This window comes from Cotesia typhae, unplaced genomic scaffold, assembly GCF_013202065.1.
Source record: "Cotesia typhae breed Kobodo isofemale line unplaced genomic scaffold, CoteBio_Ctyphae contig_27, whole genome shotgun sequence".
NCBI classification, from domain to species: domain Eukaryota; kingdom Metazoa; phylum Arthropoda; class Insecta; order Hymenoptera; family Braconidae; genus Cotesia; species Cotesia typhae.
The window spans coordinates 1,100,763-1,116,805 of record NW_027423733.1 but is presented as its reverse complement, the minus strand read 5'-3'; the positions used below and the strand labels follow the sequence as shown (position 1 = coordinate 1,116,805).

At 37.8% G+C, this 16,043-nt stretch overlaps 1 protein-coding gene across 2 annotated transcripts in view; it reads left to right on the top strand.

Moving 5' to 3' along the window:
- Positions 1-15,759, top strand: part of LOC141525746 (F-box/LRR-repeat protein 16) — a 79,682-nt gene extending 63,923 nt beyond the window's left edge. For both annotated transcript variants that reach the window (XM_074240355.1, XM_074240354.1), the window contains one exon: positions 14,712-15,759. In XM_074240355.1, the coding sequence (XP_074096456.1) occupies positions 14,712-14,745 (34 nt within the window). In that variant the 3' untranslated portion in view covers positions 14,746-15,759. The remainder of the gene's footprint in view (positions 1-14,711) is intronic.
- Positions 15,760-16,043: the final 284 nt, after the last annotated feature.

Here is a 16,043-nt window from a genome sequence, read left to right as displayed (position 1 = left end):
CAGCTCGCACTGTTGAAGGCGTTCTTGATGTCCAGTGTAAGAACGAGACACAGCTTGCGAGCTTTGAGGCTGCCAGACCATGCTTCTCTAGCTGTCTCTATGACTTTCTGGATCGCACCAATTATTGATCGTCCTTTTCGGAAGCCATGTTGGTTACTGGCAAAGTCTCCGGTACGGTTAATATCGTTTCGTAGCTTGCCCTGAATGAGCTTCTCGAGCAGTTTCCCAGCTATATCAAGCATACAGAGTAGGGTGGGTCAAAAAAATCGAATAATTTATTTTTGACTTTATACTCTGAAAAATAGGTTCGTAGACACCTAAAAAGAATTCTCTCCAAGTATAAGCTCTTAATTATAACGGGAAGGTCCTCCGCTTTGCGGGTTTCTATTTTTTTCGAATAATCAGATAAAAAAATTTATATCTCGCTTCCAACTGCTTGGAAAAATATTCCGTGGCATAGATTTTGTGAGAAATTGAATGCTTTACAAAAAAGGTCTCTTATGACTTTTTCAAAAACTCAACCGATTAAAAGATATTCATAGTTGAAGTTTGGCTATTTTAAGGAAAATATTCGTTTTTATTATGAATTTTATAAGTCGATGAAAAAAAATTATTTCGGATTGCGGAACTCATGATTTTGTAGGAAATTTACTGCTCTACAAAAATAATTTCTTATGATTTTTTGATTAAGTGAAGCCGTTACGAGATATTCATCGTCAAACATTAACGAATATCAATATTTCCAGTTTTTGATCAATAATTCGATAAATTTTAATTTAAACTATGAGTTTCAGGAAAATTTACATAAATTTGAGTTTCGATCGATAAAGAAATGTTATAAACAATTTTTTTAATATTGTTTTCAGTCTTGAGCTTGTTTGATTGCATTAAAACAAGAAATTAGAGCATTTTTTTCGACATATAGCCAATGATTAGTTTAATTTGAAGTGAATGACATATTTCTTTGTCAAATTTAATATGAAAAGTATTGAATCAAGTGAGAAACAACCAGTATTTAACTTTTTTATAGATAAATTTTTTATTGAATTATCAATTGCAATATAATTGTCTATATTTTTAACATAACAGTACGCTATTACTATAAATAATTTCTTTTATTACAATTTGGGAATGTTTTTTGATGTTCTTTGACAACTTGCAATAAGTACTGGAATTGTTCTTCATTTTTTGTCAAGCATTGATTATATTCACTGACTAATGCAACAGCTCGCTCTGCTGAATCATTGACAACTTTTAGTTGTTGAAAGTATTCTTTATTTTCGAGATAACTCTCATTAGTAGGCCATAATTCAACATCGACATCAAGAAAGTCATACGGTAGATCGAAGATTTTGAAAAGATTTAATGACTTTTTAGACACAAAGTCACTCAGAGTTCTCTGCGCCAATGAATTCAAATCTTTTTAGCAATTACAAATCTTTTAGCTTTAGAATCTGTACCTTCACGAGTATTAACAGCTTCAACAATACTTTTTTTACTTCTAATGGAACGCCATCGTCAAACAGTGATAAAATGGCAAGTTCATCGCTCAAATACCATAAGTGCGAAATCATTTTTTCACACGTAGCTGAAGAAATCAAAGGATTGATATGTTTGTACTCCAATAAATTTTTCATAAACTGCAAGTCATGATAAGCAGCAGTTGTTGCAGAAGTTGATGAAAACCAAGCTTTTAAATACAATGTGACTATAAAAATACAGAAATGACGAAGACCATGCAATTCTTTCTGAGAGAGTTTGAATTCATCTCTGAATAGATACATTTTCAAACTATAAATGGCCTTAGCCATCCATCTAGCATGATGAACAGCACCAGGACGTTTGAAAGAAATCTTTTCTTGAGGCATTTCTCCAAGGAAAATCAATGATAATTCCAATAATTCTTTATCTAACTTATTATAACATTTCTTTATCGATCGAAACTCAAATTTATGTAAATTTTCCTGAAACTCATAGTTTAAATTAAAATTTATCGATTTATTGATCAAAAACTGGAAATATTGATATTCGTTAATGTTTGACGATGAATATCTCGTAACGGCTTCACTTAATCAAAAATCATAAGAAATTATTTTTGTAGAGCAGTAAATTTCCTACAAAATCATGAGTTCCGCAATCCGAAATAATTTTTTTCATCGACTTATAAAATTCATAATAAAAACGAATATTTTCCTTAAAATAGCCAAACTTCAACTATGAATATCTTTTAATCGGTTGAGTTTTTGAAAAAGTCATAAGAGACCTTTTTGTAAAGCATTCAATTTCTCACAAAATCTATGCCACGGAATATTTTTCCAAGCAGTTGGAAGCGAGATATAAATTTTTTTATCTGATTATTCGAAAAAAATAGAAACCCGCAAAGCGGAGGACCTTCCCGTTATAATTAAGAGCTTATACTTGGAGAGAATTCTTTTTAGGTGTCTACGAACCTATTTTTCAGAGTATAAAATCAAAAATAAATTATTCGATTTTTTTGACCCACCCTAATACAGAGTGGTCTAAATGACGATGGTGTTATAGGGGTTCCCTTCCCTTTGTCTAACAGGACCAATCTCTGCCGCTTCCAGACCGTAGGAAACGTGCCGGTTGCCAAACACGCATTGTAGGCACTCAGGAGTATGTGCGGGTATTCCAGGGCTACAATCTTGATCACCGAGGCTGGGATGCCATCAGGGCCTGGTGCTTTCCCAATCTTGATGGTTTTTGCTGCTTCTTGCAGTTCTTTGATTGTAAAGGGTGTAGTTTCGCCAGTTTTTACATATCGTCTCTTTTCTCGCGGTGGGTGGTCAGGAAACAGCTCTGCCACGATGCTGTTCATTAAGGCAGGAGACTTCGGTCCTTCTGGAGAAGCCTTCCCAAGTCGTTTAGTGACAATTTGGTATGCCTTACCCCAGAGGTCATTGTTGAGGTCGTTGCAAATCTCTTTCCACAATATCGCTTTACTCGCTTTAATAGCTTTATTCAAAGCCTTTTTGGCCTGCTTGTACTCCACCGAATATTTATTTTGGTCGAGAGAATGCTTCGCAGCTCTCGTTGCTCTTCGACGTAGCATGTGGCATGTTTTTCGAAGCTCTGCTATCTCTTGTGACCACCAGTATGCCGGCCTATGGGAGCCTTGCTTTTTCATGCCGTGGCATTGAGGCATCACACGAGGCAACAATCAGTTCCATCGCTTTTGAGACTATTGTTTCCGTCTCCTTGCGGGGACTTAAAATCAGGCTACTCCGTTCAGTAGACAAGCTCTGATTCAAGGATGTTCGCAGTGCTTCTTCATCAAGCTTCCTAGCATTCCACTTCCGCAATTTATTGTCATGCCGCGAGCGCGGATTGGGTGCTAGTCCAACACTAAATGTCACATACTGATGATCACTGCCACTATATTCTTCGGATACGGTCCAGCCTTCAATCATATTCGCAATCCTTGGGGTCGCCAATGTAATGTCAAGGATAGATTCCCGGTATCCTGGTCTTCTGAAGGTCGTAGTAGTACCGGTGTTCAGCACTATGAGGTCCGTTCTTGCTGCGAAGTCCGCTACTTCGTCTCCTCTGGTGTCCGAGCATTCAGCGCCCCATTCAGCCGATTTCGCGTTGAAATCACCAGCTACGATGACTTTTCCGTCGAACTTGCCGATAGCGTCCTCTATGTTTACGATTTTCTGGCGAAACACACTAATCCCTTCATTGGGTGAAAGGTAGACGCTTACAAAGTAGGTCTTGAGGGTTTTGATCCAGACGAAGCCCTCTTCGCTTCCGCTGTTGTTGACGGTGACCTTTTTCGAGTTTACGATCCAGATTGCTGCCGTGCCAGATTTATCAGCGAACCGTGTTCTATCCTGAATATTCAGATATTGTTCGGAGATAAGGCAGATGTCAATCTTGTCTTCAAAGACACGTTGGCGCAGCAAGTTTTGCGCTAAGGCTCACCTATTCAGGTTGCCCTGTAGTATGCGTGTCATTTTTGACCTCTCGTGGCTTCTGCAAGTACTGTGCGGAATGCCTTGCAAACTCCGGTACCAAGAATATGGCATAGACCATCTTTGGCATCTTTGTCCGGAGTGCAGAGGAAGCAACTTGGCTTCTCAGTGCAGTTTACGGCCTTGTGATTTTTTCCGCCACATTTGTAGCAGCACGTGCTTCTGTCTGGTCCCGAACATTGCTGTGTGTGGTGACCGAACCCGAGACATTTAAAGCAGCGGGTTACTTTTGCAACTTGGCGTATACGGCAGTTAACCCAGCTGATCTTTATATGGGCCTTGTTGAGGGTCTTAGTCGCATTGGCTTCGTCGATCTCGCAGAAGGCTGCTCGATTGCCTCGTGGTGTGGGTTTTGTCAAATTTACCCGTTTGATCTCTAGGCTGTCAGTAAATTCACGCTTGACTGCTTCACGGACTTCGCTCTCGGTAGAGATTTCATCCAAGTCAAGGATCTCGATCGTTGTTGTTGGTGTTAGCGTCTTCACCGTGCTGATGTTTGCAGTGGCTGACTTAATTGCATCGGTGAAAGCCTTGTTATCCTCGGTCTTTCGAGCCATTTCAAAGAAAACACCTCCGTGCCTCGTCCTTTTAATAGACCTTATGTCTACTCCAGTCGCTGTCGGGCTAACCTTGGCCTTGATTTCCTTGAGGAGATCAGCGTACGTTCGCCCTTCAGCTGGTTGGACAAGCACAGCCTTCGTTCTTGTTTTTTTCCTTCTTGGTCTCTTTGAGCCACCATTACTTAGCTGGTTTTGGGCTTCAGTAGGTTTTGCCCCTGGCTCCTTTTCTCTTTCCTTCTTTTTCTTTTGCCGAGTCACTTTGATCCAAGCATTATCCCGGGCTGTCTTTTTCTGTGCAGGCTTGTCAATTTCAGAGGAGGGGCTGGGTGTAGACAGCGGCCTCTTCTTTTTGATCTCTTTTCCTTGCTGTGGTTTCTCAGAAGTGACCAAAAACGCTTGTAGTTTTGTGGTCATCTCCGGAGATGTTTGCGTGGTTGTCGCCGACATCGATGTTGGTTTGTTGGCCAACTTAATTATATGCGGTGGCAATGGACGCTACTAATTTTCTGAGTTCATGATGGAGATTTCTCTTATCCTTTATGAACTCAGTCAACTCTTCGATCTTGCTACCGAGCCGTTCCATTGGAGATTGTTGGCCGGTGACAGTCGGTAGAGAGTTGATCCTCCCTCGATATGTGTTAGTGTTGACGGGAGCAACAGGTCTTCCACTTTTTGGAGGAACGCCTGTTTGCTGTGCGTATACTTCCATTTGAGCTGTTTCAGTACTCCATGTAGCATTGCTAGACGGCAGAACCATGGGGTCCACTCTGCTGTTCAAACGGTTTTGTGATTTTTTCCGCCACATTTGTAGCAGCACGTGCTTCTGTCTGGTCCCGAACATTGCTGTGTGTGGTGACCGAACCCGAGACATTTAAAGCAGCGGGCTTGATAACGACGAGTTCAGACCCGTTTGTACGCCTTCCCTCGCCGGTACTGAGGTATCCCCCCTCTGCACCGTAGACGATGTTTGAATGTTTTCCGACATTTCATATCATCTATTTTTTGCTAGGTTTTGGTCCACCCCGAGTATTTTATTTCCTCGGTACCCGACGTATCTAGCGTGCAGGTATGACAAGCATTCCCCTATCCGCCACCTGGGGAGGCGCCCGATGCGGGACCCAGCAAGCCCGACACGAGGTGTGTGTGTGTGTGTGTGTGTGTGTGTGTGTGTGTGTGTGTGTGTGTGTGTGTGTGTGTGTGTGTGTGACACTATGTAACTCGTTTATAATTTTTGAACGACTGAACCGATCGGAACGAACTAAACGGTGTTTTAAAGAGTTCCCTCGAACTTAGATTTGTTGAGAATTTGAACCGATTCGGACCGATAGATTTTAAGAAATCTAGAAAAATCTGAAAAAAAATAAGAAAAAAATCATTTTTGAAAGTGGTTTTTTTGAAATATCTTTTAAATGGCTCTATCGATCAACTTCAAAAACTAATCCGCCTTTAAGCTTAAAAAACCACGTCGATCGTCGTCAATCCGGACAAAATCGGTTGATTTGTATGAGAGATATCGTGAACGAAAGAAAATCGAAAAAAGTGTTTGTTTGACATAACTTTGACATTTCTTCTCGGATCGTTTTTGATGATATAGAATAATTTTAGACCTTAAAAAATCGCGTTGATCGCTGCCAAAAACTTAGAAATCGGTTGATTGGTTCGAGAGATATCCTCGATTAAATATTTGGAAACAAGGGGTTTTTTAATATCACTCCAACATTTTTTGGAATAACTTTCAAACGGCTGCACTGATCGATTTCAAAAACTAATCAGCTATTAGCATGAAAAAATTACGTCGATCGCGGTCAAGCCGATCAAAATTGGTGAATTCGTTCAAGAAATATCATGAACAAAAAAAAACCAAAAAAGTGTTTTTTCGGAATTACTCCAAATTTCCTAGTTTTATCAATTCAAACTTGAGGATTCATCATGAAACTAAAATAATTGCGTCAAATTCTGCCAACCGCGTGAAAATCGGTTGATTTATTGAAAAGTTAGTACGGTTTGAAAATTTAAAGAATATTATTCTATGATACTTCTATCAGACTTTTCAGCTCGAAGAGCTCAAAATAACACATAAATTATATTTTTGAGCTCGAAGAGCTTAAAAACGTCATTAGTGCAGTTTTATGCACCTAGGAATGGAATTAGCGGGAAGTTGCACGGATGGCCTTCAGGGTCTACCGTATTCCTAATTTTTTTGTTGGTTTTTGGTCTAATAGTGTTGGTCATGATTCTTACTAGGCTAGACACTGTTTTGCTGGCTTTCTTGCATGGACTATTAAGGTGTTCACGGAAAGATAATTTCTCGACTATCATTACCCTTAGATAGCGTAGGGCTCTTGTTGACGTCAGTGTTATTTCATCTATGTCGACAGCGAATGGTTTTGGGAACCATTTTTGACGTGCCAAAACAACCATCTCGGTTTTATGCTTCGTAAGTTTCAGGTGGTGCTCATCAAGCCAGGTCTTGGTGGCGTTAATAGTTTCCTGAATCAGTAGTTTGGCCTCTTCTACGCTGTCTCGTACTATTGTGACTGCAACGTCGTCTGGAAAGCCCTAAAATATCTCCCCAAATTGCTGGGTGAAAGGCGTTTTTGACGTCTAGCATGCGGAGAAGACATACTTTGCGAGCTTTGCGGCTATCAGACTATACTTGTTTTGCTGTCTTAATGACTTTCTTGATCGCTCCGACTGTCGAACTGCCTTTCCGGAAGCCATGTTGGTTGGTGGCAAAGCCTCCAGCACGGTCGATGTCGTTGCGGAGTCTTCTTTGTTTAAGCTTTTCGAGCAGTTTTCCAGCAATGTCCAACATGCAGAGTGGTCTAAATGACGAAGGTGTTACAGGAGTTCTCTTACTTTTGTTTAAGAGAACCAATCTCTGTCGCTTTCAGACCGCCGGAAACGTGCCAGTTGCCAAACATGCATTGTAAGTGTTTAGGAGTATGTCTGGATATTTCATAGCTACAGTCCTGATCACCTACGTCGGGATGCCATCAGGACCAGGTGCCTTTGCCGTCTTGAGAGACTTTGCCGCGTCTTGCAGCTCGTTGGTTGTAAAAGGTGTTGATTTGCAATCTTTCCGGAATGTCTTTTCACCCGCGGTGGCTATTTAAAAAACAGCTCCGCTACAATGCTGTCTATATATATATATACACATATACTATATATATATATATATATATATATATATATATATGTCGGAGATGACAATAGCTGGGTTTTTACAAGGGAACGTTGGAAAATCCCAAGCATTTTAGTTTATAACTAGAAATAAACTTTAGCATTTTAATTTTTATGATTTAATCCCTTAAGGAAAGTTTAGTAAGACTCTCTCGGAGCCTTTTATGACGGTCAACTTGGGTTGGAAAGACCACATGTGCGGGTCTAACGTAGCCACGATCGAAGGGACAGCAATACCAAAAAGACGAGACATTTTTTTAGAATTTGCAGTACGTAGCTTGTGTATTTTTTTATTTTAAAAGTAATTACTTGAAGGAGCTACAGATAGAAAACAGTTTCTGGTAATAGGCAGTTCTTCCTGAACAGTACACGAGAACGGGCTGCTGCTCTTCCGATCGTGGATTCGTTTTCCGACTTAAGTCTCTGATCATTCCTAACGTCAACGTTAATAATATTGTAATTACTTTGATATTGTTTATATTAACCCCGTTTGTCAAACTACAATTGTTTGTATCTAGTAATAATAGTAATAATCATAGTGTAGTGATTCTTTGTTATTGTACGTTATTAATAAGTGATTGTTGATATAAGTGACTATAGTTACATACTGTTAAATTGTATTACCTGTGACGTTGTACCATTAAATTCACAATAAAATGTCCAACAATAATAATGGCAGCGAGAGTTCATCTCAACCCAACGCTAATCCGACATCAGAAGTGGGATCGACGCCTGGTATATCAATGCAAGAGCACATGGCTATTTTACGCGAGTTGATCCAGTCGATCACTCCAAAGCCTAATACGAATACCAGGAGATTTACGTTGCCACGATTTAATCCAGAAACTTCTGGCTCTGATCCGGCTGCATGGAGTTCAGCTGTCACCATCATGATGGAAGAAAATCCGTTGCAGGGCAGCGCATTGTTTTCCGCGCTTAGTAGCGCTCTAGAGGGTTCCGCCGCACAGTGGTTAACTCAAGTTATGGTTGGAGGAACTATAACTTGGTCCCGATTCAAGGAACTATTTATTTCCCGTTTTGGGGAAGAGAAACCGCAGCTTCAGCACTCATGAAAATTTTTAACGAACAACCGCTAAAAGATGAGACTACTGGAGCTTTCGGTATCCGCTTACGCTCTCTCCTCAAAGCCAGGTGGGAAAATTTAAGCATGGCGGAAATCATCAACGGCGTTGTTCTCTATCGATTAACGTCTCAAGATCACCGCGTGGAACGCACCGCGCTTACGAGCGAGGTAAAAACAGAAGATCAGTTCCTCAACGAAATGAGAGCTTATTCGTACGCGAAGAAGCGACCGTTTCAGTCATCTGAAAACTTGTCAAATCCAGACCCTAAACGCTCTAAAACTACGGAGTCACGGATTAAATGTCTTTTCTGCGGCATTCCCGGCCATAAAATAGCTGAATGTCGCAAAAAGTTATTTCTTGACAAGAGGAAACATCTCCATAGCCCAGAAGGGAATCGATCATCCATCGCCACCAAGGTTACCTGTTTTAAGTGCCACAAAGAGGGTCATATCGCACCGAACTGTCCGTCAAGGAAAAACAACAGCACCGGCGTCAACAACAATAGTAACCAACACTCAAGCATCGAACGCCGAGTGGACTTTTGCACCGTAGATGTTCCAACGGGTACAATGACCCATATGGGTGAGTCGTTTCCATTTTGCTTTGATTCAGGAGCTGAGTGCTCACTAATCAAAGAGTCAGTTGCCAAGAAATTTTCGGGCAAACGTATCAATGACGTAGTTTTAATGAGAGGTATAGGAGATAATTGTGTCAAATGCACCTTGCAAATTTTGTCTACCGTTTGTATAAATAGCTTTACATTGGAGATAGTCTTTCATGTGATTCCGGATAATTACTTAAAATATAATATAATGATTGGTCGTGAAATTCTGGGTCAGGGTTTTGAAATAAATATTACGCAAAATCACTTTACTATTTGTAAAACGAAAGTAGTCAATACCTGCGAAACGGTTCCTAGTGACATTAATTTTAATGAGATAAACACCGACGTTACGGGCAGCGATAAAACCAAATTAATTTCTGTTTTAGAAAATGTTAAAGATTCTTTTATCACGGGTTTTCCCGAAACGAAGTTACTACAGGTCAGTTAGAAATACGTCTTATAGATCCTAATGTTACCGTTCAAAGAAGACCGTATCGACTCAGTGTTGAAGAACGGGAGATTGTTCGTGAAAGAATTGACGAATTGCTTAAAGCGAATATTATAAAACCCAGCAACTCACCGTTTTCTAGCCCTATATTACTCGTCAAAAAGAAAGATGGTTCAGATAGACTTTGTGTGGATTACCGAGAGTTAAATAGAAACACTGTTGCAGACAGATTTCCATTGCCTTTAATTTCAGACCAAATCTCAAGGTTACGTGACGCTAAGTATTTTATAAGCTTAGATATGGCTAGCGGCTTTCACCAAATCGGTATCCACCCAAACTCTACTGAATTCACAGCTTTTGTTACTCCCGATGGTCAATACGAGTACCTGAGAATGCCATTTGGATTGAAGAATGCGCCGTCTGTCTTCCAGAGAGAAATTCTTAAAGCTTTGGGTGATTTAGCTTATTCCTGGGTTGTAGTCTATTTAGATGACGTGTTAATTATCGCCAGTTCAATAGAATCAGCGTTGGAGCGATTAGAAACCCTTCTAAATATCCTCGTTAAAGCAGGATTTTCATTTAATTTTGCTAAATGTTCCTTCCTCAAAACATCGATTTCTTACCTGGGTTATGAAATTACTAACGGTGAGATACGACCCAACCCGCGTAAGATACAAGCTTTGAATTCTTTACCTGCTCCAACTACTGTCACACAACTGAGACAATTTATCGGTTTAGCTTCTTACTTCCGTAAATTCATCCCAAAGTTTTCACAGATTATGAAACCTTTGTATTCTCTTACGTCGGGCAACAAAAACATAGATTGGCAAGACAAACATGAAACACTCCGGCAAAAAGTAATTACCATCTTGACACACGAACCAGTCTTGATCATCTTTGACCCTAATTATCCCATTGAACTTCACACCGACGCTAGTTCCGATGGTTACGGGGCTATGCTGATGCTAAAAGTAGAAGGTAACAATAGAGTCGTAGAATACTATAGTAAAAGGACTAGCTCAGCCGAATCCAGGTATCATTCGTACGAGCTAGAAACCTTGGCTGTAGTAAACTCGATCAGGCATTTTCGGCATTATCTACACGGTCGAGAATTTACAGTTGTTACTGACTGTAATTCTTTAAAAGCATCCCAAAATAAAATCAATTTAAATGACCGGGTTCATAGATGGTGGGCTTTTCTGCAATCCTATACTTTTGAAATTGTTTACAGGGAGGGAAAACGAATGTCACACGTTGATTTCTTTTCCGTAACCCAATTAACATCTCTTGTAAACCCTTTGAAAGGATCGAAGAGAAGCTCATTAATTTTACAGAGATATCGGAAGACTGGTTACTAGCAGAGCAACGTCGCGATCCTCAAATCTCGGAAATCGTTTCTAAATTGCACAACAATGAAAATACGGAGGATATCCTAAAGACGTACGAATTAAGATCCGGCACCCTTTATCGAAAAATTCAAAGGAATGGGAAGACTCTTTGTCTACCCATTGTCCCGCGAGGTTTTCGATGGTCCGTTATTAATCATATACATCAATCGATCATGCACTTAGGTTGGGATAAGACCCTTGAAAAGCTATACGAATACTATTGGTTCGAAGGGATGGCAAAGTACGTGCGGAAATTTGTAGAAAACTGTCATACTTGTCAAGTCTCTAAATCTAATTCAGGCAAGATACAGGCCGAGCTACACCCGATACCCAAAACCGGTATACCCTGGCACACTATCCATATGGATATTACGGGTAAACTAAGTGGTAAGAACGACTCCAAAGAATACATTATTGTACTCATTGACGCCTTTACAAAATACGTATACCTGTATCATACTCGCAATATAGATTCCCTTAATACAATAAAAGCACTTAAATCAGCTATCTTTATTTTTGGTAGTCCTTGCCGTGTAATTGCTGATCAAGGTAGATGCTTTACTGGTAAGGATTTCCAAAATTTTTGTAAAAGTCAAGATATTAAATTACACCTAATAGCTACGGGATCTAGTAGGGCAAATGGTCAGGTAGAACGCGTTATGGGTACTCTAAAGAATATGCTCACCGCAGTAGAAACGACTGGACGTTCATGGCAAGACGCAGTAGGCGAAATACAGTTGGCTTTGAATTGCACGACCAATCGCGTTACCAAATCTAGTCCTCTAGAATTGCTCATTGGTAAGGTGGCAAGACCTTACGGATTTTTAGCGCATGAAAACTCTGAAGTAAGAGAAATAGATATCTCCAATGTAAGACAGCAAGCTATAAGTAACATCGAAAGTAATGCTATTTATAATAAGAATAGATTTGATAAGACTAAAGCTAAAGTAATTAGATTTAATATTGGCGATTTTGTACTGTTAAAAAATGAAGAGAGAAATCAAACTAAATTAGATCCGAAATTTAGGGGTCCATTTGTAATAGCAGAGGTTCTAGAAGGAGATAGATACATTTTAAATTCAGTTAGAGGCAAAAGAACGTATAAATATAGTCATGATAAGTTAAGAAAGATGCCGCAAAGTTGTGTTCCTAGTGAGTTGGATCATAGTGATCTTGAGGACGAAAATAACTCGTTAAGTGTAGAAAGCACTGAAGAGCATTGACAGTAATTTAGATCAAATAAACCTATACCACTTGTCCAGTGTGACAGTGGAGTCTAAAGAAATTTAGATGTGTTTCTATACCACTTGTCCAGTGTGACAGTGGAGTCTAAAGAAATTTAGATGTGTTTCTATACCACTTGTCCAGTGTGACAGTGGAGTCTAAAGAAATTTAGATGTGTTTCTATACCACTTGTCCAGTCTGACAGTGGAGTCTAAAGAAATTTAGATGTGTTTCTATACCACTTGTCCAGTGTGACAGTGGAGTCTAAAGAAATTTAGATGTGTTTCTATACCACTTGTCCAGTGTGACAGTGGAGTCTAAAGAAATTTAGATGTGTTTCTATACCACTTGTCCAGTCTGACAGTGGAGTCTAAAGCAATTTAGATGTGTTTTTTTGTTGGCAATTACAGAAAATGAAATTCACCAGAATCCATATCTCGTGAAACACAACTGGCACTAGCGATCATAAAATTTGATATTTTGTTATACACAACCTTCTATCCTCTGTTGTTCGATTAGATCCCTGAACTAGTAGATTATTTTAAGTTATTCGTTGTCTAAAAGTCGTTAGTTCGACTCTAACCCTGAACAAAACTAAATTTTAGATGCACCCGAGGACGTGTGATCGTCAGGATGGCCGTGTCGGAGATGACAATAGCTGGGTTTTTACAAGGGAACGTTGGAAAATCCCAAGCATTTTAGTTTATAACTAGAAATAAACTTTAGCATTTAAATTTTTATGATTTAATCCCTTAAGGAAAGTTTAGTAAGACTCTCTCGGAGCCTTTTATGACGGTCAACTTGGGTTGGAAAGACCACATGTGCGGGTCTAACGTAGCCACGATCGAAGGGACAGCAATACCAAAAAGACGAGACATTTTTTTAGAATTTGCAGTACGTAGCTTGTGTATTTTTTTATTTTAAAAGTAATTACTTGAAGGAGCTACAGATAGAAAACAGTTTCTGGTAATAGGCAGTTCTTCCTGAACAGTACACGAGAACGGGCTGCTGCTCTTCCGATCGTGGATTCGTTTTCCGACTTAAGTCTCTGATCATTCCTAACGTCAACGTTAATAATATTGTAATTACTTTGATATTGTTTATATTAACCCCGTTTGTCAAACTACAATTGTTTGTATCTAGTAATAATAGTAATAATCATAGTGTAGTGATTCTTTGTTATTGTACGTTATTAATAAGTGATTGTTGATATAAGTGACTATAGTTACATACTGTTAAATTGTATTACCTGTGACGTTGTACCATTAAATTCACAATAAAATGTCCAACAATAATAATGGCAGCGAGAGTTCATCTCAACCCAACGCTAATCCGACATATATATATATATATATATATATATATATATATATATATATATATATATATATATATATATATATATATATATATACATATACTATATATATATATATATATATATATATATATATATATATATATATATATATATATATATATATATATATATATATATATATATATATATATATATATATATATATATATATATATATATATATATATACATAGTGACACTCTCACGGGAACTCTCAAAATAGCTTCCTAGGTCCTCAAAACGTCGAGATCTGATGATAACTCGATTTTTAAAGAACGGGGTAAAACCTATAACTTTCCGATTCTCAAAAGTTTTTAATTTTTCTTAGCGGAAAGTTAAAAATCGAAAATAATGTTTTTTTTTAAGAATTTCTACGTGATTTCATGTCTGACTAGTTTGAGATCTAAGATTCTATAGAGAGCTCAAATTGACCTGAAAATTATATTTTTGAGCTCGAAGAGCTCAAAAACGTTGTAAGTGCAATTTTGAGCGCTTAAGTATGGAATTAGCAGGAAGTCGCAGGAATAGCTTTTAGGGTCAACCGTCTTTCTAATTTTTTTTTATTCTACAAATAATAAATTAAAAGATAAAAAAAATTAAGTTGCCTAAAAAATTTTTTGGAATTTTTTTTTTGGAAATCTCATATGCTGCGCAGTAGTGAAATAACCGCTAACGCTCTCACGACTTGCAGAATTGGATTTGCCGATTGATGAAATTGTAATTTTTCACAATTTTCACTTGCCTAAAAGACTTTCCCAATATTCGTCGCCAGCTCTTGGTCTATTTATTTGGTTACATATTGTAATTCTTTTTGTTATTAAAGTATTTATTATAATTTGCTAATTATTCGTATTTTTTTTTCAGGTTGTCCTTTGTTAACAAGCAGCGGGCTGTCTAGTTTAATACAACTACGACATCTTCAAGAGTTAGAACTAACGAATTGTCCCGGTACCTCACGAGAACTTTTTGATTATCTACGAGAGCATTTACCAAAGTGTCTAGTAATTGAGTAAATGTAACAAATTAAGCGAACATAAATTTTTTTTCCCGCATTATGATTACGAGTTATTAAAGTTGACAGAATAAAAAGGCGTATACGAACTAATATCAATTTTGAAAAAGTAATCAATAAAATTAATATAACATAAAGTTTTTTGTTGAGTTATAAATAGTTTGAACACTGTTACGTATTTCGTTTAGTCATGTTGGATGATATTGATTTTTTTCAAGACTTTGTATTCAGTATATACGGGACAAGTACATGCTACGTATCTGTTATATTTATTTCTGCGTTGAACTACAGCACATATAGGTTTCACACAAATATCGACATGTTGTCATGACTACCTGGGAAGAATATTTTTGACCTATGTACATCTACGTAGATCTAATTTCATCTAATTTGACATTTCTGTTATCAATTTTAAGTTATTTTTTCATTTTGTATCCAATTGAAAATATGTAAACATAGTATTCAGGGTATATGTTGTAATTAGAGAATTAGAGAATTATCACATTTCAGGAAAATCAAAAATTGTTATATTACAAATGTATAGCTCTTTGGGAATTAAATTCTTTCTAATTCTTGAGTAAAAAATTTAAAGCTTTACGAGAATGAAGATGAGATTACAATGAAAACTTGAAATAAGATTAATGATAAGAAGTTACCATACCATTTTTCAAACCTTTTATTGGGTGTGAGCTTGTTGTTCAAAAAATTAAGTTCAATTCGTGATCCAAGGGCTTGAGTCAGATTCTTATATCAGTTTATTAAATTTCAAGAACGGTTTACACTTTTTTTTTGTCTCATCCGCTATTAGACAAACGAAAGTATTTCTGTCACACTTGTACAGCAAATCGAATGTTCAAAAGCATATTGTGCAAGAATAAATGTAAATTTTCTAAAAAAGTTTTTCGCTCTTCTAAGAAGCTTCCCCGAATATTTCTGTGATCATATTCGTACGTCTATATGTATGTTTGTGTGTCTATGTGTATGGCCGTATGTAAACTAATCATAACTTTTGAAAAGCTTGACTGACTGAAATCAAACTAGTAGCATTTTAAAGAGTTCCATCGAATCCAGATTTTCTGTGATTTTAAACCGGTTTGAACTGGTAAATACTGAAAAATCCTAATAAAACTAGAAAAAAAATTTTTTTTTATTGCAGTGTTACGTTCTCAAATTTTTGGAAATTA